The 27,740-nt window shown below is 39.8% G+C and overlaps 1 protein-coding gene across 4 annotated transcripts in view; it reads right to left on the bottom strand.

The window, feature by feature from the left end:
* SLC12A6 (solute carrier family 12 member 6) overlaps positions 1–27,740 on the bottom strand; it is a gene marked incomplete at its 3' end in the record, with an annotated part of 94,337 nt that overhangs the window by 19,233 nt on the left and 47,364 nt on the right. For all 4 annotated transcript variants that reach the window (XM_084241108.1, XM_084241109.1, XM_084241110.1 and 1 more), the window contains 10 exons: positions 13,402–13,496; positions 12,045–12,176; positions 10,072–10,218; positions 8,180–8,234; positions 7,555–7,685; positions 6,756–6,997; positions 3,903–4,117; positions 2,320–2,478; positions 2,062–2,160; positions 1,739–1,796 (listed from right to left, as the gene is read on the bottom strand). In XM_084241108.1, coding sequence (XP_084097234.1) covers positions 1,739–1,796; positions 2,062–2,160; positions 2,320–2,478; positions 3,903–4,117; positions 6,756–6,997; positions 7,555–7,685; positions 8,180–8,234; positions 10,072–10,218; positions 12,045–12,176; positions 13,402–13,496 — 1,333 coding nt within the window. The remainder of the gene's footprint in view (positions 1–1,738; positions 1,797–2,061; positions 2,161–2,319; positions 2,479–3,902; positions 4,118–6,755; positions 6,998–7,554; positions 7,686–8,179; positions 8,235–10,071; positions 10,219–12,044; positions 12,177–13,401; positions 13,497–27,740) is intronic.

The following is a 27,740-nucleotide window of genomic DNA, read 5'->3' as shown; positions in this document are numbered from 1 at the left end:
CAAATATATTGGTTGAACAAAGGGATGAATGGTTATCTCTGGGTGAGTCTAGGAAAGTTTCAGAGGAGAGAAAACAGAAGCAGTATAGTCTAAAAGGATGAATATGTTTGTCAGCTGGGAGTAATTGTTTTAAGGAAAAGAAACAGCACAAAAAAATGTGTGGATGGATGGAGAGCTGAAACAAGGCATATTTAACTTTAAATTACAGTTGCAGTCTGTGAGAGAAAGGTGAAGATAGAGCCAGATCAACATGGTAAGTTTTTTTTTTTTAAAGATATATTTATTTATTTATACAAGCACTGGGTACAGTTAGAAGCGCGGGAGGGTGAGAGAATTCACCAGAGCCAGAGCGGGAAGCAGAGCAGGCAGAAGGACCGAAGTACACTGCTGAGGGGAGCAGCGGGCGGCAGGAGAGGTCTGCGCGCCATGCGGGACCCTCCTCTGGTGGCCAGGGAGCAGCCGGGGATCGAACCCGTGCTGCAGAGGCTGCAGGCAGCTTCACAACCCAGTGCTCAACCACTGCGCCACCGGGGAGGCCCCAACATGGTAAGTTTTTTTTTTAAATAGAGGCATGTTTTATTTATTTATTTAATTGTTTGTTTGTTTGTTTGTTTTGTTTATACATGCACTGGGTACAGTCAGAAGCGCGGGAGGGTGAGAGAATTCACCAGAGCCAGAGTGGGGAGCAGAGCAGGCAGAAGGACCGAAGTACACTGCTGAGGGGAGCAGCGGGCGGCAGGAGAGGTCCGCGCGCCATGCGGGACCCTCCTCTGGTGGTCAGGGAGCAGCCGGGGATCGAACCTGCGCCGCAGAGGCCGCGGGCAGCTTCGCAACCCAGCGCTCAACTGCTGCGCCACCGGGGAGGCCCCCAACATGGTAAGTTTTAAGGGACTTTGGTAGGCTCTGAAGTAGGAAGATTTGTATGATCAAATGTTAGAAAAATCACTTTGGTAGCAATGTGCAAGAAGGATTGGAAGATAGTAAAAGTGGTAAAAAGTGACAGGGAGATTATTACAATAATCGAGGCAAAAAATCCTGAAGGACTGTACAAAATGATGGAGAAAAAAGTAGAAAGAATGAGATCTTTTTTGGGGAACAACTGGATTTACAGGGGCTTAGGAACTAACTGTAATATAGGAAAAAACCTAGGGTGACACTTAAGACTGTTCTGAGAGAAGGTGCAAGGTGAGGCGATTAACAAAGATAGGAAAAATGAGAAAGAGGTAGCAGAGGTTTCTGGGTTGAATTTTTCTAGGATTCTCTTGGGAAAAAAAAAACACCAGCATTTTATATTCATAGATGAGTAAAACGATAAAACAAACACTCAGCAGCCTTCATGAAGGAAGTAAAAAAAATTTTAAGCTTTTATTTGGAATGCCAATGGAATTAAATACATACTTAGGTTTCGTGTAGGATATGCTACAGAAACCTGAAAGTTTATTTTTATTTCACTTGCCCTCCTTTACTTTTGGTCTTAGTTTTCTAATAGGTCTTAATGTAGAGGGAAGTCCTTCTTATTCAGACAAATCCACTGTTTATTGTATCTCACATATTTATAACAAAATACCGACCTTTATTATTCACTCATCTTTTGGGGAATTATCACATATTTTCTAATTGTTAGTCATAATAAACCTCAGTTTGGGATTTGAGCTTATAACAATCTTGAAGCCTAGTGGAATGATCACACATACTGTTAGACAGATATGTAATTTTAAAAAATAAATCAACTACTCACTTGTCTCTTAGAACAACACCTTCAATACATGCCCCAAAAAGGACAACATTGCTTAAATCTACATCTCAAGTCAAGGAAACCGACTCGCTAAGATTATATAAAAAGAAGCCATTCAGGATATTTCTATCATTTAAATGCATTGCTAAATTCACAAATCCTATAAATTCTACCCTGAATTTTAGAGATGAGGTGGGTAGATTATCTGGTGAAAGGTGAGGTGACAGAGAGCAGTTATTTTTATTACCAAGATAAAAACACTGAGCACCCTAGTTGTACTGGACATCCCCATCACTAAGACTAAACCAAATCTACGTAAAGGATACAGACAAAGGAGGTGGTCAGGATGGCAAGGACAGTGCCAATGGGAATAGACTTCTGGGCATCTTTCAGATCTCCAGATCTGTTCGATCCAGCCATGATACCTTTAAAGAAGGAAGAGAGAACAAATTAACTTCCTGGGCTCATGGACACTTTGATCTTTTCACTCATATCAAAGTCTAGAGACAAATCTAAGAACCCTTAGAAAAATCACTCCCTGGGGTCTGAGAGCTTCTAAACTAGACAACAGCTCATCTGCTTACCTGTGACAGAGGGAAAGAAGATGCCCACCAGAAGAGTGAAGGAAGTGGTGATGTCAACAAGCACATACTCATGGTTTAAACTGCCTAAGACATCAGCAGATTTGGCTGAGGGCTTTTCAATGATCTCTCCCTTTGGCAGATAATTACTCCAAAGATTTTCTGTAGTGGGGTAACGGGGGGTAAAGGGAGATACAAAAAACAGCATTATGGAAGCAAAATAATTAAATAGGGCCTCCCCGGCAGCACAAGGGGTTAAGATGCAACCCGTGAAGCTCTCCACAGCCACTGCAGTATGAGTTCGATCCCCAGCCAGGGGGCAACCCACATGACTCCCCAGCTGCTCCCCTCAGCAGTGTATTTCATTCAATCCACCTGTTCTGTTTCCCACTCTGTCTCTGGTGAATCTGCTCACCCTTCACACCTCTGGCCTATACCCCAGTTCTTGTATATATAAATAAATCTTTAAAAAATAATTAAATAATTTTATAATTAGTTAATTTTCTTCCCAAACATTCTAAATCAGATTTCTTATTTATAGTTTTTATAGACATATTTACTTCTACATGAGCATATAATGTGTCTGTATAACATTTCACAATAAAGCACACATAAATAAAAACCTAATGCCCTTTATCTGATTAAAATATAATTTGACAAAATATTGGTATAAGAAACAAGTGCAATTAAGTTGCATGCTAATGAAAATTACCAAAAGTTAAGCAGACTAAAGATGAATGCCCCACCGCACAAAGTTTATTATTTTTTAGTCATCAACATTGTTTCTAACATCTTAGTACATAAATTTGCCTACCTGCAAAGAATCCTATAGACTAAATATTTAAGATAGAAGTCACTTAAGGAAAGAGTTTCAGAAATTTAGCTGAGTTAAGAAAATACCTAATGGTGACAGTAAGAGTTCCATTCTAGGAACTGGCTATTTTACAATAACACACAAAGTATTTTCTTAACTCATCCTGAGTTAAAAAGTGATTTACTCAGCTTTGCTCTCAAAGGAGGTAAATTTTAGCAGACATCACTCTGTAAGGGAGTCCTGGAAAAGGATAAATTCATTAACAGAAAAGCAGGAAGATGTTGAATTAAGAGTTGCATGCTATACAGGGATTTCATTTGAAGTTTACACAGATCTTAAGCAGAACTTGGGGTCAAATCCAAGCTTGGGTGGGGGGGGGGTGGAAGTAACTAGTACAATCAACTTAATAATATTGGAAACAAAGCATAGAAAAAAGGACAGTTATTTGAGAAAATCTACATTGAGGCTACCAGGGTTAGGGTGAAGGACCACGGGGGTTTTGGGAGTGGGCATGGTGTCTGAGGAGGAGTGAACCTATCCCCCTAAATCATACACAGAATTGTAAGCCAACATTACCACAATCAAATTAAAGTCATAATTAAAGTAAATAATAAAAAGAAAACTAAGATTAAAAAAAGAGTTTGTGTGTTTAGCTTAAAGAGGAAAGCAGTTCTCTGGCAGTGAGTCTTTATGGCCAATTGAAGTCTAAAATAGCAAATCCTGTTTTCCTTGGAGAAAAAAAAAAGACTAGTCTAAAATCCTCCTAACTTACCTGTAATGACACCACTAGCCAGTCCTGGAATGCCCTGGATTGAAGTGACATTATTGTGAACAAAGTATTCATCACAGCTGACATTAAAGAACTGACTTGAGTTACAGAAGAAACCCCATAACTTGGAAGGTACTGTCATGTTGTTAACGTTCTTAGTCTTAGAGCAAATGTCAAAGTGCCTTGACGAAAGGGTGCGGTTACCCAGCATGCAGACCCTAAGTGAAAACAAATAAGGAGAACAATGAAGAAAGGGGGGAAAAAACACTTAAACAAGAAATTAGATTAGAAATATGTCAGTTAAGGGAAAAAATTTCCATCTCTATGAAATTCCACTCTTAGAATTGAAAGGAACTAATATTTATTGACTAGGTCTCTAAATGGTGACACAGATTTTCTGCCAATTTAATCCTTAAGTGAACTCACAATCCATGTATTCTTATTCCTATTTTGTGGGTATAAGAAATAAAGTTTAGGGTCATGTCACAGGTGTAATGAAAGAATTCAAATAGAGGATTTATCAGAAGACATTGTGCTTATATCTTCCAAGATTTCTAGGCAGTTAGTCAATTGGCAGGTGTAAAGGAATCCCACAGTCCTTTTGCTCATCTACCAAAAACAAAAAATCATTTCCCACCCTTTTTTTGGGCCAGGAAGAACCAGCCTATTGTTTTTAACATCCCCTTGAAAATACTATGTTTCTGGTTATTGTCTTGAGGAGGATGGCTTGGCTAGAATTAAAAAGCACCTAGTTAATGAACTAAGAGAAAACTGTTTTTGAACTTAATTGTAGACACACAGGGAATGAGGGTATTTTTCAATCCCAGGCTAGGGAGCAACCCACATGGAGCAGCAGACCTCTCTTGTCGCCTCAGCAGTGTATTTCAGTCACCCTGCCTGTTCTGCTCCCCACTCTGTCTCGGGTAAATCCTCTGACCATCCCTGGCAGCTCTGGCCTACACCCCAGCACATGTGTGCATAAATAAATAAAACAAATCTTTAAACAAATATATTTTTAAAATATTTTTATAACGAGCATGTATAACGAACCATGTATTCACTGCTTAGCTTCAACTCTCAACATCTCCATCTTGTTCCATTCATTCTTCAAGCTTTTTTGATTTTTGTTTTCTTTTGTTTGAATATTTTAAAGAAAATACCAGGCTCCATGACCTTTTACTCACCAAGAAAAAAGAAACATCAAAGGAGAACTTAAGGAAAAATGGAATTTCCCCAAGTATATAGTATACTTAATGTAGCCTTTATGTGGCCGATATACTTAACATAGTACACAGAACGCAGCCTTTTGTATTTTAATACTAAAATGGATATTCAGCTAGTTTGCAGTTCCTAGATGAGTAGACTAAAAGTTTGTGATGGAATTTATTATTGACATCATTAGGCACAGAAGAAATGTGGAACTGGGAGTCAGACTTCACACTCTAACTGCCATTAATTAACTTTGGGATAGGTTATTTAATCTCTACGGAGCTTTTTTCAAATCAATTCTTCTGTCATCAGATTAAATCAACATAGGATTGATGAAGTTGACCTCTGGATCATCCAGATGACTTTTCTTTTTTTTTTTTTTTAATATTTATTTATACAAGCACTGGGTACAGTCAGAAGCGCGGGAGGGTGAGAGAATTCACCAGAGCCAGAGCGGGGAGCAGAACAGGCAGAAGGACCGAAGACACTACTGAGGGGAGCAGTGGGCGGCAGGAGAGGTCTGCGCGCCATGTGGGACCCTCCTCCGGTGGCCGGGGAGCAGCCGGGGAGCAGCCAAGGAGCAGCCGGGGATCAAACCAGCGCTGCAGAGGCCGCGGGCAGCTTTGCAACCCAGCTCTCAACCGCTGCGCCACCGGGGAGGCCCATCCAGATGACTTTTCATAGACAATCTCTAGAAGAAGATTACAAACAACACTCAATGGTGCTAGCCCCCATGCCACAAGTCAAAAAGAAAAGAGGTGAGTCTATGCATCACCTATCTACACAAACTCACTACTACTTCAAAAAAATATTTATTTTATTTTATGATAAAATAAAATTTTATTTTATGACTAACAAGTTGATTATGGGGCCTCCCTGGTGGTTCAGGGGTTAAATCTCAATGTTATCAAGCTATTGCCAGACACTGCAGCACGAGTTTGATCCCCGGCCAAGGAGCTAACCCACATGGCGCAGCAGACCTCTCCTGTCTCGCCCACTGCTCCCCTCAGCAGTATATTTCAGTAGATCTGTCTGTACTGCTCTTCACTCAGTCTCTGGTGAATCCTCTCACCCCCTGCACTTGTGGCCTACACCCCAGTTCTTATATGCGTAAATAAATAAAATTAATCTTTAAAAAAAAAAAGTTGATTATGGTACTAACAGCACTATAAAAAAGGTTTATATTAATTACAAATACATAGACAGGAGTTTAGTTTTCCTTTGACTCTTAATTTATTAATAAAAAGAATCTAACATTTGAAAACTTTATAAGGTGCTGACAATAACTACATTGTTTGTAAAGCCCTTCATGAGTACTTCAAATACGTACAAGTTTTATCAGAGGATTTTGGGAAAAACCCTCTATCTATATCCAAGTATGGTGATAGGGATGTGGCCTGCAGGTGGCGTGCGGGTGGCAAGCCAGGGCCGCCTCCAAATGATGGTTATAGCTTCCAGTTCCATGCTTGAAACATAAGGATGACAATCAATATGACACAGTTTTTGGTGAAGGCTTCCTGCCTAAATGCTAACTTGGCCTATACAGGAAGGAAATCTCAGAAACACAGTCAAATTCTAACTTGAAATGATCACATTACTAGATATTGGCAAAGACTACCCAATAATGACAGAGAGAAAAACACATACGGGAACTCTGGAGGGGCAAAAGAAGACTTGATGGCTCCAGCATAGATGGCCAAGATGGACACAATGACACAGGCCAGGAAAAGGGAAGCAAACTTGTTCACGTAGCGCACACCAATGAAAACCACCAACACCATGAGGATTAAGAAAGCTGTGCCGTAGACACGCATGTTATTTAGCATGGCTGCTGATTCCTTGAGTGCATCATCACTTCGAAAGATGGCAGCACGGGGGACAATATATATCTAATAAACAAAAGAATTAGAAAATTTGATCAACTTGTAGTCAAACATAGGGTTACTGTAAGTTGGAATATTATTAATATTTTTTAAATGCTATTCTTAACACCTACATTTCCAAGTGGAAAAAAACAACAAATGCATTAGTAATTAATCCAGAGCATTATCTAAAATAATTATAAGGCTATCTTGATTCCTACTTCTGCTATCATTTTGTTAAATAGTAAAAAAAAATATATTCCAGCAAATAAATGAAAAACATTTTATTTCAGTAGGACAAAAATAACAGAAGAGATAAACCTCCTTTTACTGCACAAATCTTGCCTCTGAGATTAACTTCTTGGGTGAGAAGGGAGGATGGTAGTGACTGAGTGGAGGGAAGGAGCAGGCAGGCAAATGATACCCTAAACTTTACTGCCCCTATTCACACCAGGAGTCCAATAAGCAGTCAGTAATCATTTGACTGATTCCTATGGCTGATTTCTCAAAAATCTTGTTGAAAATAAAATCCAAATCTCTCTCTCTTCCATTCTGCAAGCCACAATTAAGTCATCATTACTCACCAGAAAAATTTCAATGGCACCAAGGATATACATGGCTGCTGCAAATGTGGTACCAAGATAAAAGCAGAGGCCAACAGCCCCACCAAACTCTGGGCCCAATGCCCGGGAAATCATAAAGTATGAGCCCCCAGCTAAAAGACAAAATACAGGATAAAGAAAGCACATTAAGAAGAAGAATGTAAAAACAAGTCTTGATAAGAAGAATATGCAGGAAGGATACATTTTTCAGGCTTCTGAAAATTTTGTATGTGATAAAATGTAAATTTGCTAGTGGGAAGTAAAAGCTGACACTTTTATGGTAGAATATACTGCATGTCTAACGCATCACATGAAGCAGAAGCACAATTTGTCAACATGATTGCTTAGAAAAAGATCAGAGACTACTTACCACAGGTGTGAGATAGTCTAATAAGGCACATTTTACCTAAAATAAGCTAAGAATGTGATGGAAATAAATGCATTCGATAGCTTAGAACAAAAGAGATTTTAAAAGAAGGTATCCTGAAGTCAATTAGTATTAGTGTCTGTGGGCAATAGACTGAAAAGTTCCATTCCTCAATTTTTGTACCTCTGGCTTTACAGCATAAATAGAGTAATTACTGAAATCCAATCTTAGCCTACTGACCTGGCACCACTCCATTAGTGGCAATGGCACTCATGGAGATAGCAGTCAACAATGTCTGTAAAGAAGGGGGAAAGGAGAAGGTTGTTACTATACAAAGATAACATTTCTTTATTATTTTCCCACCTGTGGACCTTAGAGCACTCACTAATCAAACATTTAGCTTGACTGACTCATGCATGGAGTTGCTTGTCATACCTAGTGGGTATGGAAATAAGATGATATGGTTTAACTCATCATCCCAGCTACACTACTGTTATCTGGAGTATTCTGTTAAAATGCCCCTACATCATAATCAGTAAAGTAGGTGCTATTAAGAACCACTGATTCCGCTCTGGATCTTTTAGTTAAACCACGTAGAAAACAGACTGGAAACTGACTGAAGACTGACTACAACAATATTCAGGAAGGAAGGAAAGAATTGTATTTTAAATTGCATTTTAAAAACATGGCCTACAGGCAGAGTACAGAATGTACTGCAGATAGGGGGCAGGTGGAGGCAAAGTGATGTGTTAGTGGGCTATTATAGCAATTTAATGAAAGATAAGGATGGGTGGGGTGCTAGCGGTGGGAATGTAAGGAAAGGGTTGGATGTAAGAGATTTGAGGGAAACCTGATTTAATTTGATGTGAGAGGCAATCAAGGAGTCAAATATGGTCTTGAAGTTTTAAGACTAAGAAACTGTACATAAAAAAGTGGTAGCATTTATATGAAGTTATTAATGATATAGACTATTCATCCTTACCCTGCTTTGTAATACTCAGCTGAAAATAATGCAAAGGGAGGGGATAATGGTTGACAGCAATAAAAGAGGTCACTATACAGTTGAGTAATAAAATACAAATTTGGGGGCTTCCCAGTGGCACAGAGGTTAAAGTCTCAGCGCTATCAAGCTATCACCAGCCACTGAGGCATGAGTTCGATCCCTGGCCCGGGAGCTGACCCACATGGTGCAGCTGACCTCCCTGTCTTACCCCCTGCACCTCTAGCCTATACCCCAGTTCTTGTATGCATAAATAAATCTTTTAAAAAATACAAATTTGGGGGCCTCCTGGTGGCACAGGAATTAAAGACAGTGCTACCAAGGTATTGCCAGCTACTGCAGCATGAGTTTGATTGCCCAGCCAGGCCAGGGAGGTGACCCACATGGCACAGCAGACCTCTCCTATCTCGCCCATTGCTCCCCTCAGCAGTGTATTTCAGTCAATCTGCCTGTTATGCTCCCCACTCTGCTCCCCACTCTGTCTCTGGTGAACCCTGTCACCCCCCTGCACCTCTGGCCTACACCCCAGTTCTTTCATGCATGCATAAATAAAAAATATATACAAATTTTAATAATATATGATCTTATAATCACAATGATAGATGTGGTTGGAGTACAAGGATGAGTATTTTAAATGAAAGGAAGATCAGAACAATCTTGGAGAGCAGACTTGGGGAAGAGGAGGAAGAAGAGAGGAAAAAAGACTTGGAAAGAACACCTGCATTTCTTGGGAAAAGACAATGAATGACACTTCAGAACAAAACAAATATTCCTCACCCCCAAACAACAATTAGTTTTGTTTCTCATTTGCACTGGAGAAGTATATTAAATTTTCTAGTACATTTTATGTCATAGTACATTTATGTCTATTACATTTTATGCTCAAATGATTTGTATTCTGAATTCTTTGAAGAGAGAAACTGCATTTTCTACTTCCTATATAAGTCCTCCTTTATAATTTTTAATACATCTAAAAATGCTTTCAATTTTAATAACAGAATAATCTTTTCTGTTGAGGTCATAATTCCCCTCTAGTATTATCTGTCTTACTCTCAAAGAAGTCAAGTGCATGTACTCTTGATCACTCCCAGTGTTCCCAGTGATCTCCAGGAACCAACAACTCAAGACTTACACAGCAACAGCAGATAAGAACAATTGCAAAGGCCTGGAGAACTCCAGCCGTGCCCACAACCCATGTAAGGCGTAGAAACAGGATCACTCCAAAGATATTTTGCAGACATGGGAGGTAGACACCCATGAAGGTACCCATTTGGGGGCTCTGGAATAAAATATGTGACAAAAGGAAAAAATTAGATAGCCATCTAGAAAAGATGCTTTTATTCCTTTACTTTTATATGGAAATTTGTTCCCTAACTACCAAATTAATCTCAGAGCATAGATAGTAAGTTTAAGCAATATCTTAAAAAGGCGCATATAGAGGGCCTGCCTGTGCTGTCAAGCTATTGCCAGCCACTGCAGCATGAGTGTGATCCCTGGCCGGCCAGGGAGCAACCCACATGGCACAGCAGACCTCTCCTGTCTCGCCCGCTGCTCCCCTCAGCAGTGCATTTCAGTAGATCTGCCTGTTCTGCTCCCCACTCTGGTGAATCCTCTCACCTCCCCCGCAACTCTGGCCTGTACCCCAGTTCTTGTATGCATAAATAAACAAATCTTTTTTTAAAAAAGTACATATAAAATTGCCACCTTATAAATATTTATTATCATACCTTTTATTATTCCTAGAGTTATACATATTTACTTTACATAGGTCCCCACATAATTTTACATAGACATTTGACCACAAACACAATTTTTTTTTAAAAAAACTTTTTAAAAAAGATTTATTTATGCATACAAAAACTGGGGTACAGGCCAGAGGTGCAGGGGTGAGAGGATTCACCAGAGACAGAGTGGGGAACAAGAACAAGTGGATCTACTGAAATGCACTGCTGAGGGGAGCAGCAGGTGAGTCAGGAGAGGTCTGCTGCACCATGTGGGTAGCTCCCTGGCTGGCCGGGGTCCAAACTTGCTCTGCAGAGGCTGCAGACAGCTTCACAGTGCTGTGCTCAGCCCTTGCACCAGCAGAGAGGCGCCACAAACAAAAATTTTATGTGTGCCCCCAACAATTAAAATTTTTCTATTCTTCAAAGCTTTAACTTTCTCTTTTCATTTAAAAATAGAATAACTTGATGGAATTCCTTCAGAATTCAGCATAAATCCTTTACAGTAGCTGGTGAAGATCTAAGGATCATTTTGCTTCTAACAACCAGAAAGCTAACTTGTAATATTGTTCCATATTTTCATTTTGAGAAAAACTGATATTTGGTCTTTGAAAAAGACCAACAACTTTACAACAGACAGATGGTACCAACAGATGGAAGTGCTGTTCTTTCTCCTTGGAATGCTCTTCTCCCAGCTATCACATGGCTCCCTTCCTCACAGTCTTTCTCTGCGAGTGTCACCCTGTCAGAGGGATTTCCCTGATCAACCCCTCTAAAATGGCCACCCCCCTTTCCCCTCGCTCCCTTGTGGCCAGTCTCAGTCTTTTTACCCTGCTTACATTTGTGGTATAGCATTTACCAACACTTAATATGCTATATAGTTAATACAGTTGAAACATCTTAAGAAATATCTGCCCACAGTAGAATTTAGACCACATTAACAGTGGGACACTGTTCATTCTGCTTGTGCTGTGACCCCCCCATGCCCAGAACAGTGCCTGGCACACATCAATAATTCAATAAATAGGGCCTCCCTGGTGGCGCAAGGGGTTAAGACACAACCTATGAAGCTGTCTGCAGCCACTGCAGCATGAGTTCGATCCCCAGGCAGGGAGCTACCCACATGGTATAGCAGACCTCTCCTGACTCACCCGCTGCTCCCCTCAGCAGTATATTTCAGTCAGTCTGCCTGTTCTGTTCCCCACTCTGTCTCTGGTGAATCCTCTCACCCCCACACCTCTGGCCTGTACCCCAGCTCTTGTATGCATAAATAAGTAAATCTTTAAAAAATAATAATTCAATAAATAGAGTGATGCCCTGGATACTTCCTCCTTCCTTATAAATGGGGCCCTTTTTATTTGTCCTTGTTATTCTAAGACCTCACCTTGGTGGGTTTCTTTTTCCCTTCAGTGATGTTCTCTGCTTCTTCATGTTCCTTTGCTCCTTGTGTTAGATTAGTGTAATTGGCCATACGATTGAGAAGAGAAGACACCTTTGGTCTGGTGTCCATTTCTTCCTACAAAACCAGAAATATGGGAGAAATAAGTGACATGCTGGAAATAAGAATCAAAATGATCTCTGTACCAGAAAACTACAAAGCAAATGAGAAAACATTTCACAATATTTTTTTAAAAATTGTGAGACTTTGTAGCTCCCCTACATTAAGATACCATACTTAGCAAGACTACAGGAATCCTTGTAAAATTCTTAAATGAAAAGCTTCATTATTCTTTCTGGTAACTTTACAGTAAAAACAAAATTATACTGGCTCCCACAGAGAGGTGTAACCTCATAAAGAACACTTATGAAATGATCTTTAATCACAGTACCCCCTTTCTTTAGGCTACCGACATTCTACTAACATGGATGGTTATTATTATTTATAGTATCAAGCAAGGACAGGTCAACGAAAACATTTTGTGCTGAATTAAATACTCACCTCAGGTCTTTTGTCTTTAAGGAATCTGAGAGAAAACATTTAAAAACTAGACACATTGGGGGAAGTGGCACTCACATCACTGTCCAAAGTTAGACAAAGACAGTGCTGGACTAAAGCCGATTCCTTTCAACAACCTGGCCACAGATTCCATCAGAATCCGCGCTGTCTTAGTCAGACAGGACATCAGATCCTTCTACTCTGGTAGCCGGCTTCCTACACTGATTTTTGTTGAGTAGTTCAAGGGTAAGTGATAGTCTTCCCAAATATGGAGTTGAAAAACACACTTTTATACTCGAGGAAAGCTAATTTCAATGTAAACATTTAAATCCTAGTTGAACGAAACAGTAAGGTTCTCCATGTGCCTGTGATGCCAATGATCCTCCTCCTTCCTTTATAGAAATTTGATTTAATGAATACTCATTAAGTAGCAGTAGTTAGATGTGTAGACTAAATTAAATGTGGTGATGAGTTAGAATAACTTGTATTTTAACGAGTTATTAAGCTATCCAGTCTGTACTGTTTTAAAACTAAATAGGGTATGAAACAGCTACCTTCCTTTTTCTGTAATATGAGTTTACAACCCTGTATCTGATATAGGGAAACTGGTTTAGACCCCTTCAGATGAATGTCAGCATACCATATCCACCATCAAAACACCAATAACCCTTCGCTGTGTATCAATGGGCTTCCTTAGCCTTCTTGTCCTCCACCCCACAACCTCCCTTTTCAGTAGCCTCAGGAAACAGCTCTCTTGAAATCGCTGTTCCTGAAATCTCTGCCTTAGCTTTCTCTCAAATATTACCTCAAAGAGTGCCAAGTTTTTATCAAAATATTCATCGCCTTCTTCATAATTAGAATTATTGAGATAAGCATTCCGAGCTTTCTTATGGCCATCATCTGGGAAAAAAAGTAAACCACGTTAGTTTCTCATTGTATTGAAGATGCAAATAACTGTATGCTGCCTCTGCATTAATCGAACCTATTTTTATATTCAGATTGTAATCTGAGTATAGTTGAACTTAATCAGCACTGCTTGGAGAATGTGGCCGTTTCCAAAAGGAACAAACCACATCTCTAAGGATTATATACGAGTCATTTACTTCTTAGCAATGAAAGACTTCTGGAAACACTACTCATTCAGGTTTCTAGCCTATAGAGACCTGACTCTGAAAATGACCCACATAGCGGCTAAAAAAAAAATTATCAAGTACCATTCAACAACCTACAGTACAATACTGTGCTGGACAAGACCCACTTTACATACCGCTGCTGATGACAATGGCAGTGAAAGTTCTCTGCTTCTGAGTCTGTCCAACTTTTCATAACTAAAACTAGGTCATTTAACCAAATATTATTTTTGTACAAACTTTTGGCTCATGCTTTATGTTAAAAGAGTCACCTAAGGGCCTCCCCGGTGGCACAGTGGTAGAGCGCCGCACTGGGAAGCTGTCCACAGCCTCTGCAGCACCAGTTCGATTCCCCGCTGGTCAGGGAGAACCCCACATGGCTTGACAGACCTCTCCTGCCTCGCCCGCTACTCCCCTCAGCAGTGTCTTCGGTCTGTCTGCCTATTCTGCTCCCCGCTCTGGCTCTGGTGAATTCTCTCACCCTCCCGCGCTTCTGACCTGTACCCCAGTTCTTGTGTAAAATAAATAAATCTTAAAAAAAAAAAAAAAGTCACCCAACAAGAATTTGATGAGGGCCTCCCTGGTAGCGCAAGGGGTTAAGACACAACCTATGAAGCTACCTGCAGCATCTGCAGCATAAGTTCGATCCCCAGCCAGCCAGGGAGCTACCCACATGGTGCAGCAGACCTCTCCTGACTCGCTGGTTGCTCCCCTCAGCCTGCTGTTTCCCACTCTGTTTCTGGTGAATCCTCTTACCCCCTCCCCACATCTCTGGCCTGTACCCCAGTTCTTGTATGCATAATTAATTAATTAAATCTTAAAAAAAATAATTTGATGAACCAGCTTTGAAGAAAAAAGGGGCTCCGAGGTGATGTAGGGGTTAAGTATCACCACTATCACCACTAAGGCCTGAGTTTGATCCCAGCCAGGGAGCTAACCCACATGGCACAGTGGACCTATCCTCTTTCCTGCTGCTCCCCTTAGCAGTGTATTTCAGTGGATCCACCTGCTCTGCTCCCCACTGTCTGGTGAGTCCTCTCACCCCCAACCATGCACTTCTGGCCTACACCCCAGTTCTTTCACTAAATAAATATTTATTTATTTATTTTTAAAGATTTATTTATTTATACAAGAACCAGGGTACAGGCCAGACGCATGGGAGGGTGAAAGAACTCACCAGAGACAGAGGGGGGAACAGAATAGGCAGACTGACGAAATACACTGCTGAGGGGAGCAGCGGGCATGACAGGAGAGATCTGCCATGCCATGTGGGACCCTCACTGACCGGTTGGGATGGAATTGGCACTGCGGAGACTTCAGACAGCTTCACAGAATGGTGCTCAACTGCCTGCGACACCAGGGGAGGCCCTAAATAAACTTTTAAAAAGAAACAAAAACACTTAAAAAAAAAAAAAAGACTGGGTTCCCTATGACAGTAGAGTGTGTATTGCATGAGCACTTCCTTAACTTTTGCTCTTTATTATGTAAAAGTTATATAATTGCAATCATCTGGTAGGAAAGAGAAAATTAAAAAATATGAAGATGTCATTAAGAATTGAGATTTTAAATACTAAGGAAACAGACACCAATCTAAAACTTTTAAGTTTTATAACCTTACATAGATGAGCTTGGGCAGTAGCCACCAAGTTATCAAAATAAGTGAGTAATACCAAAGGACAGAAAAACCAACCTAAAGGCATTCCCACTGGCTAAAAATGGGATCAATGAGCACTAAAAATAAATAATGCAGTGGAATGAAATGCAAATATGTGAAATACCCCAAATGGTATCTTAAAAAATTAGTCATCTCTGCAGAGTTGCTAAGGAAACAACATATATAACTCTGAAAAATAATAAATGGAAAGAATCAAGCAATTATCCTGCCTTTCCTATAACAACTGCATTTTGGGATAACCAAATGTTAAAGAAAAATTGTTAAAGGAGTATTCTAGCTAATAAATGCAGATGGAATAGTATCATTAGAAAACATCACCGGGCCTCCCCGGTGGCGCAGCGGTAGAGCGCTGGGTTGCGAAGCTGCCCAGACTCTGAAGTGCCGGTTCGATCCCTGGCTGCTCCCCGGCCACCGGAGGAGGGTCCCACATGGTGCACAGACCTCTCCTGCCGCCCGCTGCTCCCCTCAGCAGTGTACTTCGGTCCTTCTGCCTGCTCTGCTCCCCGCTCTGGCTCTGGTGAATTCTCTCACCCTCCCGCGCTTCTGACTGTACCCAGTGCTGGTATAAATAAATAAATAAATAAATCTTTAAAAAAAAAAAAAAAAAGAAAACATCACCAATTTATAACCTTTAATGAGATAATGGATAACAAATGGATCATTATCAATGGACCATCAAATGATGAAAACCATTTTTGGTGATAGAAGTTTACACTATAATGGATTCTGAGGCAGAATTTTTTTTTTTTTAAAGATTTATTTATTTATGCATAGAAGAACTGGGGTGCAGGCCAGAGGTGTGGGGTGGGGGTTGAGAGGATTCACCAGAGACAGTGGGGAGCAGAACAAGCAGGTTGATGGAAATATACGGCTGAGGGGAGCAGTGGGCGAGTCAGGAGAAGTCTGCTGTGCCATGTGGGTTGCTCCCTGTCTGGGGATCGAACTCGTGCTGCAATGGCTGTGGATAGCTTCATAGATTGTGTCTGAACCCCCTGCACTACCAGGGAGGCCCTGAGGCAGAATTTTAAATGGATGATCAGGGTAATTTGGAACTCACCGATCAACCTTAATATCACTAAAAGCAGGACAACACAATCTTCTAAAGCAATATAATGAAAACAATACTGTGCAACCTATGATGTATTCTTACCAAACGTTAGAATTCTAACTCAAATGAAATGTAAAAAGACATTTTTGAAATGAGAGACATTTTAATATGGGCTGGTTTCTTTTTTTTAAGGCTTACTAGGTAAAATCATATGACATCTAAAATCTTTAAAATATTCCAGGAAGGGCCTCCCTGGTGGCGCAGGCAGTTGAGCGCAACACTGTGAAGCTGTCTGCAGCCTCTGCAGTGTGGGTTCGATCCTGGCTGGCCAGGGAGAATCCCACATGGTGCAGTAGACCTCTCCTATCTCGCCCGCTGCTCCCCTCAGCAACACTGCCTGTTCTGTTCGTCAGTCTGCCTGTTCTGTTCCCCACTCTGTCTCTGGTGAATCCTCTCACCCTCCTGCACATTTGGCCTGTTCCCCAGTTCCTGTATAAACAAATAAATCTTTAAAATATTCCACGAAAAAAAATAGGTAGTCTTGAAAACAGCTCTGAAACACTGTTGAGGTTTAGTGATGGGTTCATAGAGGTTTATTATCATATCTACTTTTCTGTACCTTTGGAAACTTCCAAAATAAAAAGTTATAAGGAAAATGTAATTCTTTTCCTCTAATGTTTCCAGAAAATTCTGAAGAGAGTGACACAGCTTAAAATTATCACTGCTTTTGAATAATTCATTCATTCCATTAATTCATTTATTAAGTTCTTATGATGTGTTGGGCACTGTTCGAGATCTGGGGGAAAAAGCATTGAAAAGGCAGTTATAGGGCCTCCTTGGTGGCACAGTGGGTTGAACACAGTGCTGTGAAGCTGTCCGCAGCCTCTCTAGCACGGGTTCGATTTCTAGCTGGCCAGGGAGATTCCCACATGGCGCAACAGACCTCTCCTGTCTCACCTGCTGCTCTCCTCAGCAGTGCTTTTGTTCTGTCTGCTTGTTCTGTTCCCCACTCTGTCTCTGGTGAATCCTCTCACCCTCCCATGCCTCTGGCCTGTACCCCAGCTATTGTATAAATTAAAAAATTAAGAATAAAAAGTAAAATAATTAAAAAAAAACCAGGCAGTTATAGGGCCACCCTGGTGGTGCAAGGGGTTGTCTCAGCACAATGAATCTATCCATAGCCACTGCAGCACAAGTTCAATCCCAGCCAGGGAGGTGACCTATATGGCACAGCAGACCTCTGCTGTCTCTCCTGCTGCTCCCCTCAACAGTGTATTTCAGTAGATCTGCCAGTTCTGCTCCCCACACAGTCTCTGGTGAATCCTCTCACCCGCCTGCACCAGCCTGCACCCCAGCTCTTGTATGCATAAAGAAATAATCTTTTTTTAAAAAATATATATATCTTTCTTTTATTGTGTATATTCGGAAGTCACAGAAGACAGAAAACAAGCAACTAAAAAGAAGATATTTCAAGAAGTAGTAAGTTTAGGGACTCCAAGGTGGCGCAGGGACTCCCAGGTTGAGTGCAGAGATTTGAAGATGTCCTCAGCCTCTGCAGCGCTGGTTTGATCCGTGGCCGGCCAGGGAGATACCCACATAACAAAGCAGACCTCTCCTGTCTCGCCCGCTGCTCCCCTCAGCAGTGTATTTCAGTAGATCTGCCTGTTCTGTTCCCCCCCCCCGTCTCTGGTGAATCCTCTCACCCTCCTGCACCTCTGGCCTGAACTCCAGTTCTGGTATGCATAAATAAATAACTCTTCTTTTAAAAAAGTAGTCAGTTTAATGAAGAAACTTAAACAGATAATGGTCTAGATTATTACTTGGGAGGGCAAAGACAAATTTAGGTAAGAACACTGGTGCCATGAGAAGTGGGCTCTCAAAAATTAAAACAAAACAAAACAAAACCAGGCCTCCCCTGGTGGTGCAAGCAATTTGAGCACAACACTGTGAAGCTGGCCATAGCCTCTGCAGCGCGGGTTCCATCCCAGCCAGCTGGTGAGAATCCCACATGGTGCGGCAGACCTCTCCTGTCTCGTCTGCTGCTCCCGCAGCAGTGTATTTCAGTCAGTCTGCCTGTTCTGTTCCCCACTCTGTCTCTGGCAAATCCTCTCACCCTCCTGCACATCTGGCCTGTACCCTGGTTCTTGTATGCATGAACAAATAAATCTTAAAAAAAAAAAATAAAATAAAGACTATGGATCCTAATCTTTAAAAAAATTTTTTTTGAATTTATAATATTTGCCAATTTCCATGGTATAAATATTCACTACTACTAATGTGAAGTCACTAAACATGATTTTGGGAAGAAATGAATACATTAGCTCTCATGAGCTGGTTTGTAGGCACACCCTTGGTATATAGGGTAGCCGGGAAAACTCTGCATTTCGGGCAGAAGGAATAGTAATTTTAAAAGATGCTAAAGCAGAAATAATCTCCATGCATTCATAAAACAGAATGGATTAACATGGCTTAAGTGGAGTGAGATGAGAGAGTAGTTAAAAAGACAGGGAGAAGTTAGACCTTGTATTAACAGATGGACAGTTCTATATCCATTTATTGAACAGTTCCACCTTTCCAAATACTGGCCTATTCTAGGTAATAACATGATGGGGGAATGACCTATAGTTCGAATATATCAATAATACTTATTATATTAAACAACAAAATTGCATTAAACAATAAAATCAAGGCAAACACTGTTTAAAGAGACATAATGTAAGGATACCCAAGTCTGAAAGTAATGATATATTTAGCAAATACTAAACAAGAAAAAATTAATACTGTTTAATATCAGATAATTTTTTTAAAGATTTATTTATGCATACAAGAGCTGGGGTACAGGCCAGAAATGCAGGGGGGGTAAGAGGATTCACAAGAGACAGAGTGGGGAACAGAACACAGGCAGACTGACTGAAATACACTGCTGAGGGGAGCAGCGGATGAGACAGGAGAGGAGAGGTCTGCTTTGCTCTGTGGGTTGCTCCCTGGCCGGCCGGGGATCGAACTCGTGCTGCAGAGGCTGTGGATTGCTTCCTAGTGTGGTGCTTAACCCTTTCCGCCACTGGGGAGGCCCAGATAAATTTATTTTTAAGAGAAAACCTTTATTAGTAATGAGAAGGTAACCACAAAAGAAGTTTTAATTAATCAAGAAACTATAACAACTTTAAACATATATCTAGGGCCACCTGGTGGTGCAGGGGTTAAAGTCTCAGTGCTATCAAACTATCACCAGCCACTGTGGCAAGAGTTCGCTCCCTGGCCAGGGAGCTAACCCACATGGCACAGCAGACCTTTCCTGTCTCGTCCACTGCTCCCCTCAGCAGTGTATTTCAGTCAGTCTGCCTGTTCTGTTGCCCCACTCTGTCTCTGGTGAATCCTCTCACCCCCACACCTCTGGCCTACATCCCAGTTCTTGTATGCATAAATAAAAAAAAAAAATCTTAAAAAAAATAAAGATACATGTATTGTTTATGTCTGTACAACAGAGATAATTTAGTTGGGCTTGGCTTAGCTAAGTTCCCTATTTCAGTCTCCTGTGAGGTTCAAATCAAACATTTGCCAATGTTGTGGTCTCATTTGAAGGCCCGAGACCATTCACTTCCAAGCACTCATATATATTGTTGGCTTAAATGAGCTCCTTCCTGGCTGTTGCTGAGAGATTCAAGATCTCTCAGTTTCTTACCATGTGAGCCCTTCCACAAGACAGCTTAAGCATGGTAGCTAGATTCCCTTAAAGTAAGCCATCAAAGAGAGGCAGAGAGGAGAAAAAGGCAGATCTCCCTGTCTTCTAGTAATCTCATTATGAAAGTGAAATAGCTTCTGCCATATTCTGTTAATTAGAGTCATTAAATCCAGCCCTCACTCAAAGGGGAAAAGATTACACAAGGTCATGAATGCCAGGAAGAAAGTTTCATTGGTTGCTAACCTAAGCGGCTACTTACCATAACCATCCATTGATCCCTCCAATGGGCAGAATTGTAGTGAGATATTGATAAATCTACCATCATATTGGGAAACTTTTAAAAACATGCTTCTTTCAATAATTGATAGATGAAGTAATCAAGGAGTACTACAGTGACTAACCTAAAGTATATATAAAAATCTGCATCTAAAATTATAGTATAATATAAGCCATGATCGTGGTCTAGAATAATTAAGTTAGAATTTAAATATATAAATTTTAAAAATCCTTGCAAATTTAGAAATTAAAAAAAAACCCTGCTAAATAACTCAAGGATCAAAGATTAAAAGACAAAAATTGAATGACAGTGAAAGCACTCCTTATTAAAATTTGTAGGATGTAGCAAAAGTATAACTTCAAAGGAAAGTTACTGCCTTAAAATCTACATTAGCAAAGGAAAAATAAAAATTACATGAGCTAACTATCTATTTTAGGAAGCAAGGAAGAAGGCAGAATAAATCCTAAGACAGGAAAAGGAAAAAGATAATTGTACTATCATTTGGTGAAATGACCTTTTTTTCCTATCTTTCAACTTTCTGCTTTTCCTGGGTCCTTATGCTTTAGGTAGATCTCTTGTAAATAGCAATTAGCCAGATTTTTTAAAAAAAATCTGACAATCTGTCTTTAAAATTGTCAAGTTTAGTCCATGCCTCAATAGTTGATATATTTGAACTGTATTCTATCATCTTTTAATTTCTATTTTATCATTTACTCCCATTCTCTTTTTCTGATTTCTTAGTTATTTTTCTTTCTTTCTTTTTTTTTTAAGATTTATTTTTATTTATTTACACAAGCACTGGGTACAGTCAGAAGCGCAGGAGGGTGAGAGAATTCACGAGAGCCAGAGTGGAGAGCAGAGCAGGCCGACTGACGAAATACACTGCTGAGGGGAGCAGCGGGTGGCAGGAGAGGTCTGCACACCATGTGAGACGCTCCTCCGGTGGCCGGGGAACAGCTGGGGATCGAACCGGCGCTGCAGAGGCTGCGGGCAGCTACACAACCCAGCGCTCAACCACTGCGCCACCGGGGAGGCCCTCTTAGTTATTTCTTTACCCCTTATTCTATATTTTCTCCTCTCCTGGACTTCCTACAGTGTTTTTGCAATTGAGATTTTCCCACATATTTTTATTTAAAGCAGTTAAGTAAGCTTAAACAGTATCTTGTCATCCTCCCAAACACCACAAAAACTTTCAAATGCGTCACTTTCAACACTCTCTCCTTTGGGACTTACATAACATTATTGTTCAAAACTTCCAGTAGTCTTTTTTTCCTAATTTTTTTTTACTTCACAAGACACTAAAATTATTTCATAAAGACACTCGTTTGGCTCAAGGTCCACATTTACCATTTCATTTATTCAACATATTTTGCTGTATTTCAGAGTACTAGTCTTCTGAGCTTAATTTCCACTTACTTGGGGTACAGTCCATAAAATTCCTTCAGGAGTGTTTCTCAAACTTAGCACTCTGGAATTTTAAATCAAATAGGTATTTGTTGTGGAAGACTGTTCAATGAACTAACTGTAGGATATTTACGAGCTTTCCTGGCTTCTACTCACTAGATGCTAGTAGCATCTCCAGTAGTTACGATCAACACAAGAGTGGTTGGAATTGTACGGGGTCTATAACCAAGATGAAAATACATACATCGTACAAAAAATGAAAAATGATGTAAAAATATACAAAAAAAGAATATATTATACTGAAACTCGTGTCATTAAAGAAATGCCAATTAAAACAAAAAAATAAAATGCCTCTAAACATTTCCAAATATCCCCTGTGGTGTCATACCATCCCCATATGATCAGGTTTCATGGTGAAAAATTCCCCTAGCTCTAGCTCAACAAAATTTTAAGACATTATGTTTTGCTGTTGAGATTCTGTCATTCTGTTGTTCCTTTGATGACCTGTCTTTTTTCCTAAGGGCTTTTAAGGTCTTAGCCGTCCTTCAGCTTTACTATGCCTACATGTAGTTTTCTTTCCGGCCATAAACACCCTTCATGTATTTCTAATCTACTGGTTAATCACTTCATTTTTATATAAGTAATTAGATGTTTCTCTTTTCTAGCAGCTATATTTGTTTTCCTTCTCTCTGAACAGTCTTCCGTTCTGAGCAGTGTGCTCATCTTCCTAATTGCATGCCTTATTGATTTAGACATTTTATAGTTTTTTTTTTTGTTCCAGACTCAGAAGCATTCATCCCTCTTTAGGTTGACAGGAATAGGGGTTCTAGCCGCAGCATGCCATTTTCTTGCTATTCAATAGTCTTATAATAGTGCTTCTATAAAAACCTGGCATCAGAACAATCCTGTCCCATACAGCAGTCCACAGGTCCAGGTTCCTAGCAGCTCAGATCCCCCTGCTGCATGCAGAACTGGCACTTCTATTTGGGGGTGAGGGCTCTCTAGGCTCAAATGTTGAGTGTTACTTACCTTTCAGACACTTTGGTTCTGCTTAATTTTAGGGGATGTAAGAACCTGGAGACTTTGCCTACAGTTAGTGGACCAATGAAGCCTCCAACAATGTCCTACCAAGTGTGGTGTGACACGTGCCACCGTTACTGGTGAACATGACTCGTACACAATCATAAAAGGTGGAGGCTTCCCAGGGAAGGAACAAAGGTCTCATCAGGAGTGGTGATAATGAAAGGCACAGATCATTCTCAGTCTGCTTATCTTGTTGGGAAATCATGCTGTTTCAGATGAAATCACTTCATCTTCAGAAGTCTGGATCACTACTCTGATCCCAGGAAATTCCAGATGTTAGTACAATTTCTAGGGTTTCTGAACAGAAAATAACTTTTATTCTGCAGTAACCAAGACCCAAATCTATATCCTAGGGCTGTTTTCGGATTATCCAGAATCCTGAAATGATTTCTCTGGAGGATACCTACTGAGACTGGTCCGAGCAATGCTTTCAATTTAACAGCCCCAATATGAATTTGTCACTATTACAGGGTTTTCTCTCATTTTACTATATAAATAATGTTCGTATTAATTGGAAACATATTGGTGTTCCATTATACAAGTCAAACCCAAAGTGACATGACACTGTTATTGATTCTATTGAAGATTTCAGATTTCCATTTTTTATGGTATACATTTTTTTGCTGTTACTACTTATATACAGTTTGAACCTAAGAGAAATCTCATATTCCTCCCTTAGTCTTCTTCCTGATCTTGTCAAAAGGCCTTTGCTGGTCTGAGTTAGCTGGAAGTAAAGCACTAAACGCACTTAATTTTTTCATAAAGGTTGAGTTTGAACTATGTGACTATGAAAGATCGCTCAAATGTTATAAATTGGGCCTCGCTAGTGGCACAAGGGGTTACACACAGCACAGTGAAGCTATCTGCAGCCTCTGCAGCCCAAGTTCAACCACAGGCCCACACATGGCACAGCAGACCTCTCCTGTGTTGCTGTCCAATGCTCCCCTCAATAGTGTATTCCAGTCAGACTGCCTGTTCTGTTCCCCACTCAGGCGAATCCTCTCACCCCTTCCCCTGCACTCTGGCCTGCACCCCAGTTTTTATATGCATAATAAATCTTCTAAAAAGTGTTATAAATTACATTTTGGTTGCTAGATCTCTTATCTATTAGCCTTCTCTCTTTTATTTGTAATTTATTTGTTTACAAAGTCATGTGATGCCATTTAACATGTTGTTCTGCTTTTTATAGTTCCTGTAAGTTGACAGTTGGGTCCAGAGGTTTAGTCACATTCAGTAATTTAAGGGGGGAAACTGCCTTCATGGTGGTGTTTTGATGTTCCATCAGAAAGTGTATGTCACCTGGTCATCTTTTTTTTTTTTTGCGATACTAGCAATTACTGATGATAAATATCTAGAGATCCATTACTTTCTAAGGCGTTTACAAAGTTCTGGTATTCTTAATCTACTTATTAGATATTCTTCCTTCTTTATTAGCTAGACTACTTATTTAAAGAAAATTTAACATTTTAATCATTTCTAGAAGCACAGCCCAGCGGCGAAAGTACATTTAGAGCATTACACAACCTCCACCGCCCATCCCCAGAACTCTCCAGTAAACACAGTTCCCCCACCACCAAAATACCCATAGTCCATCACCCTAGTTGCCTGTGCTTCCCCTCCAATTTTCTCACTCATCCCATCCTTACTTCCTCCCACCTCCCCCTCACCTCCTGATAGCCCAGATTTTTTTGGTCAGTTTTCAAGATCTGTCTTTGTCTGACCCTTTGTTTGATTTCTCTATATCCCACATCTAAGTTATAAGTGAAACCATCCAATATTTATCTTTCTCCTTCTGACTTACTTCTCATAGCATAATCCCTTCCAGTTCCATCCATGCTGCTGCAAATGGCATGGAATATGGAATACATTTATAAAGAGATATTTCCACTAATACACCATTTGTTTATCCACTGGTATAAAGATAAATAATTCAATCTGTCCCTTTATTGGCCAATTAGAATAATAAAATGATTCATTACAATACTCCAATGGGGCCTCCCTGGTACAAGGGGTTAAGACACAATCTATGAAGCTATCCCCAGCCACTGAGGCCAAGTTCAATCCCCGGCCAGGGAGTTGACCCACATGGCGCAGCAGACCTCTCCTGACTCGCCCGCTGCTCCCCTCAGCAGTGTATTTCAGTAGATCTGCCAGTTCTGCTCCCCACTCTGTTTCTGGTGAATCCTCTCACATCCCCAAACCTCTGGCTTGTACCCCAGTTCTTCTGTGCATAAATAAATAAATCTTAAAAAAAAAGAATACTCCTATGATGATCAATTTCTTTAACTATCATTACCAATTCATAAGCTTAAATATTAGACATATTTCAAACTGAATGCTTTTTGTGCATCCTAAGATGAATGATGTTTACTTTCTAACCTATTAATATACTAAATAATATAAATTGATTTTTAACTGTAAGCCAACCATGTATTTTTAGTAGAAATCCACTTTGGTCACAGGGATAACTAAAAATATATATTGCTTGATTTAGATTGCAAATGTTTTGCTTAGAATATTTGTATCTGTGCTCATAAGTAAAACTGTTCTAAACTTTTCTCATATTGTCACTGTTAAGTTTTGTTATGAAGGTTATATAAGCTTCAACTGAGTTGGGGAGGGGTTACTTATTTTTCCATTCCTTGGGAGAAATTATAAAGAGTGGAATTATTTTTCCTTCAATGTAAAACTTGGTAAAACTTTTAAAAATGCCAGGGCCCAATGCTCATCTGTTTGCTTGCTTTCATAAAGTTTTAAATTAAACACACATACACACACAAACATACACACACTTCATAAATAATAAGACTACAGCTTGAATCCTTATCACAATACAATTTCACCCTTTCATATATCGCCTCAGCCTGATCTTTGCTTTTATAAGAGATCTCAGTCAGTGGGAACAGTAGGTACATTAAAATCACTGCCCCCTGTTGACAGAAAAAACATTTAGGTTTGAAAGATGACTATCAATTCTATTCAACAGGAAAAACAACTGAACCAGTTTCTCACCCACTAGGCCAAATAATTCTAAATGAGGTTTTAATAGTAAACTGGCAAGATTTTAGTTCAAGCTGCTAATGCTTTACAACAAGAAATCACTTTTTGCTTTTTGGCAAACTCAAAGTTGTTTTTTTTTTTTTTTAAGTCGTTTAAGAATTTTTAAGACATAGTTAAAACAAAAATACTTAGGATGGAAAACAGAAAATGATAGTTATTAAAAGCACAAGAAAAAAGGAGAATAAAATCTGACCTAATGAACTTAGAAGAGAACACCCGTGTAGCAGGATGAACTCACTGAGATCTAACTGGAACACGTGATAAACGCCCAGGTTTGTTTGAAACTGAACGAAACTGTAGAGTGCCAGATGAGATTATTGTCCGGAGTGATCTCCGTAAACTCTAAAGCTTCTGGCTAGTACTGCCAAGACACTCTTCACCATCACATACTACTTTTTGCCTACAATGTGTTCTCTTTTACGGTAAGGACTGAACTGGAAACAAAGTTCAGCTTAGCAACTCCAGCACAGTACCAAGCCCCAAGACTGGCCACTTCATTCGATAGGCCTTTCCTCTCTACTTCCACTACACCCTCTCCAGGTCAGATGATAAACTACTTCTCAAACTTCTCGACTTTCCACGCATGTATCAGAGACTAAAAGCAATTTAAAGCTTAGGGGGGAAATCTTTTGATGAAACCTTAAACCATTTCTCCTCCAAATATGAAATTTTTATATGGAGAAGACAAATATTTAACAGCTTAAAATAAACTATCCAGTAAACTAAGGAAACCATAAAGAGAATAGTGACAGCCCCCAAAACCATAAGACTAGAACTCTGGGGACCAGATCTCTAGATATATATTTATGTCAAACCACTTACTTAACAGATATTTATTGATTGCCAGGCCGTCAGCTACTATTCTATCTCATAAGCTCACTCAAAGGAATGAGAATTAAGACCCAAAACATATATTCTTCACATAAGAGCAGAAAAAGATTATTCCAGTTTCTTCAACTAATACTCTGAATCCTTAATACACAAGTTAAGTAATGTCCTTCCTTTGGACTTTTTTGGTAGCTTATGTTTTCTATAGCTGCTTTTGCACACATTCTAGCACATAAAAGTTGAGCAAATGTACAAATCAAAATAAGCCTCAAAAGTCACACACAATATAAAATGGTTCTTTATATATCTGAAAGTAATAGCCTTATGCATTAAAGCAGTAAAAAACAACAGCAACAAAAAAACCCCCAAAACCCACAGATGTTATTTTCGCCAACTAGATAAAAAAACACTGAGACTGACAACAACTATTTCTGATGCTAGAGAGCTGAGCATGCCTCCATACTCCTTATTGATGGCAGTTAAGCTGATGTTTTCTTTTTGAAAATGTATGTAGCCTTGGGCCAAAAAATTTTGCTGTTAGGCATTTATCCAACAAATATACTGGAAATGAGAATGCAAGGAGGAGTGTGTAGGATGCTCACCACAACATAATTTGTTACAGTAAATACCTGAAGATAACTTAGAACTGAGTAAAATCATAATACAGGAATACAATGGAATAGTATTCCATCACAAAGAAATGAAGCAGATCCTTATGTACTGATATAAGATGTCCAAGATAAAACGTCAAGTGAAAAAAGGAAGTCACAGAATAACCTGTATAATTCCATTAATAGAAAAGGGGTGGGGGGAGAGTTACACACTGACACATAACACAAAAATGTATAATTATAATTTTCTAGAATTCCCAAGAAGGTATCAGTAGCCAGAATACTAGGGGCATAGAGGTGAGGTGGTGGGGACTTCTACCTTCTTTATATATACTTTTGTATTGTC

Source organism: Talpa europaea, assembly GCF_964194135.1.
Source record: "Talpa europaea genome assembly, chromosome: 8".
Taxonomy (NCBI): domain Eukaryota; kingdom Metazoa; phylum Chordata; class Mammalia; order Eulipotyphla; family Talpidae; genus Talpa; species Talpa europaea.
Note: the sequence above shows the minus strand (reverse complement) of the source record. Positions and strands in the feature narration are given on the sequence as shown.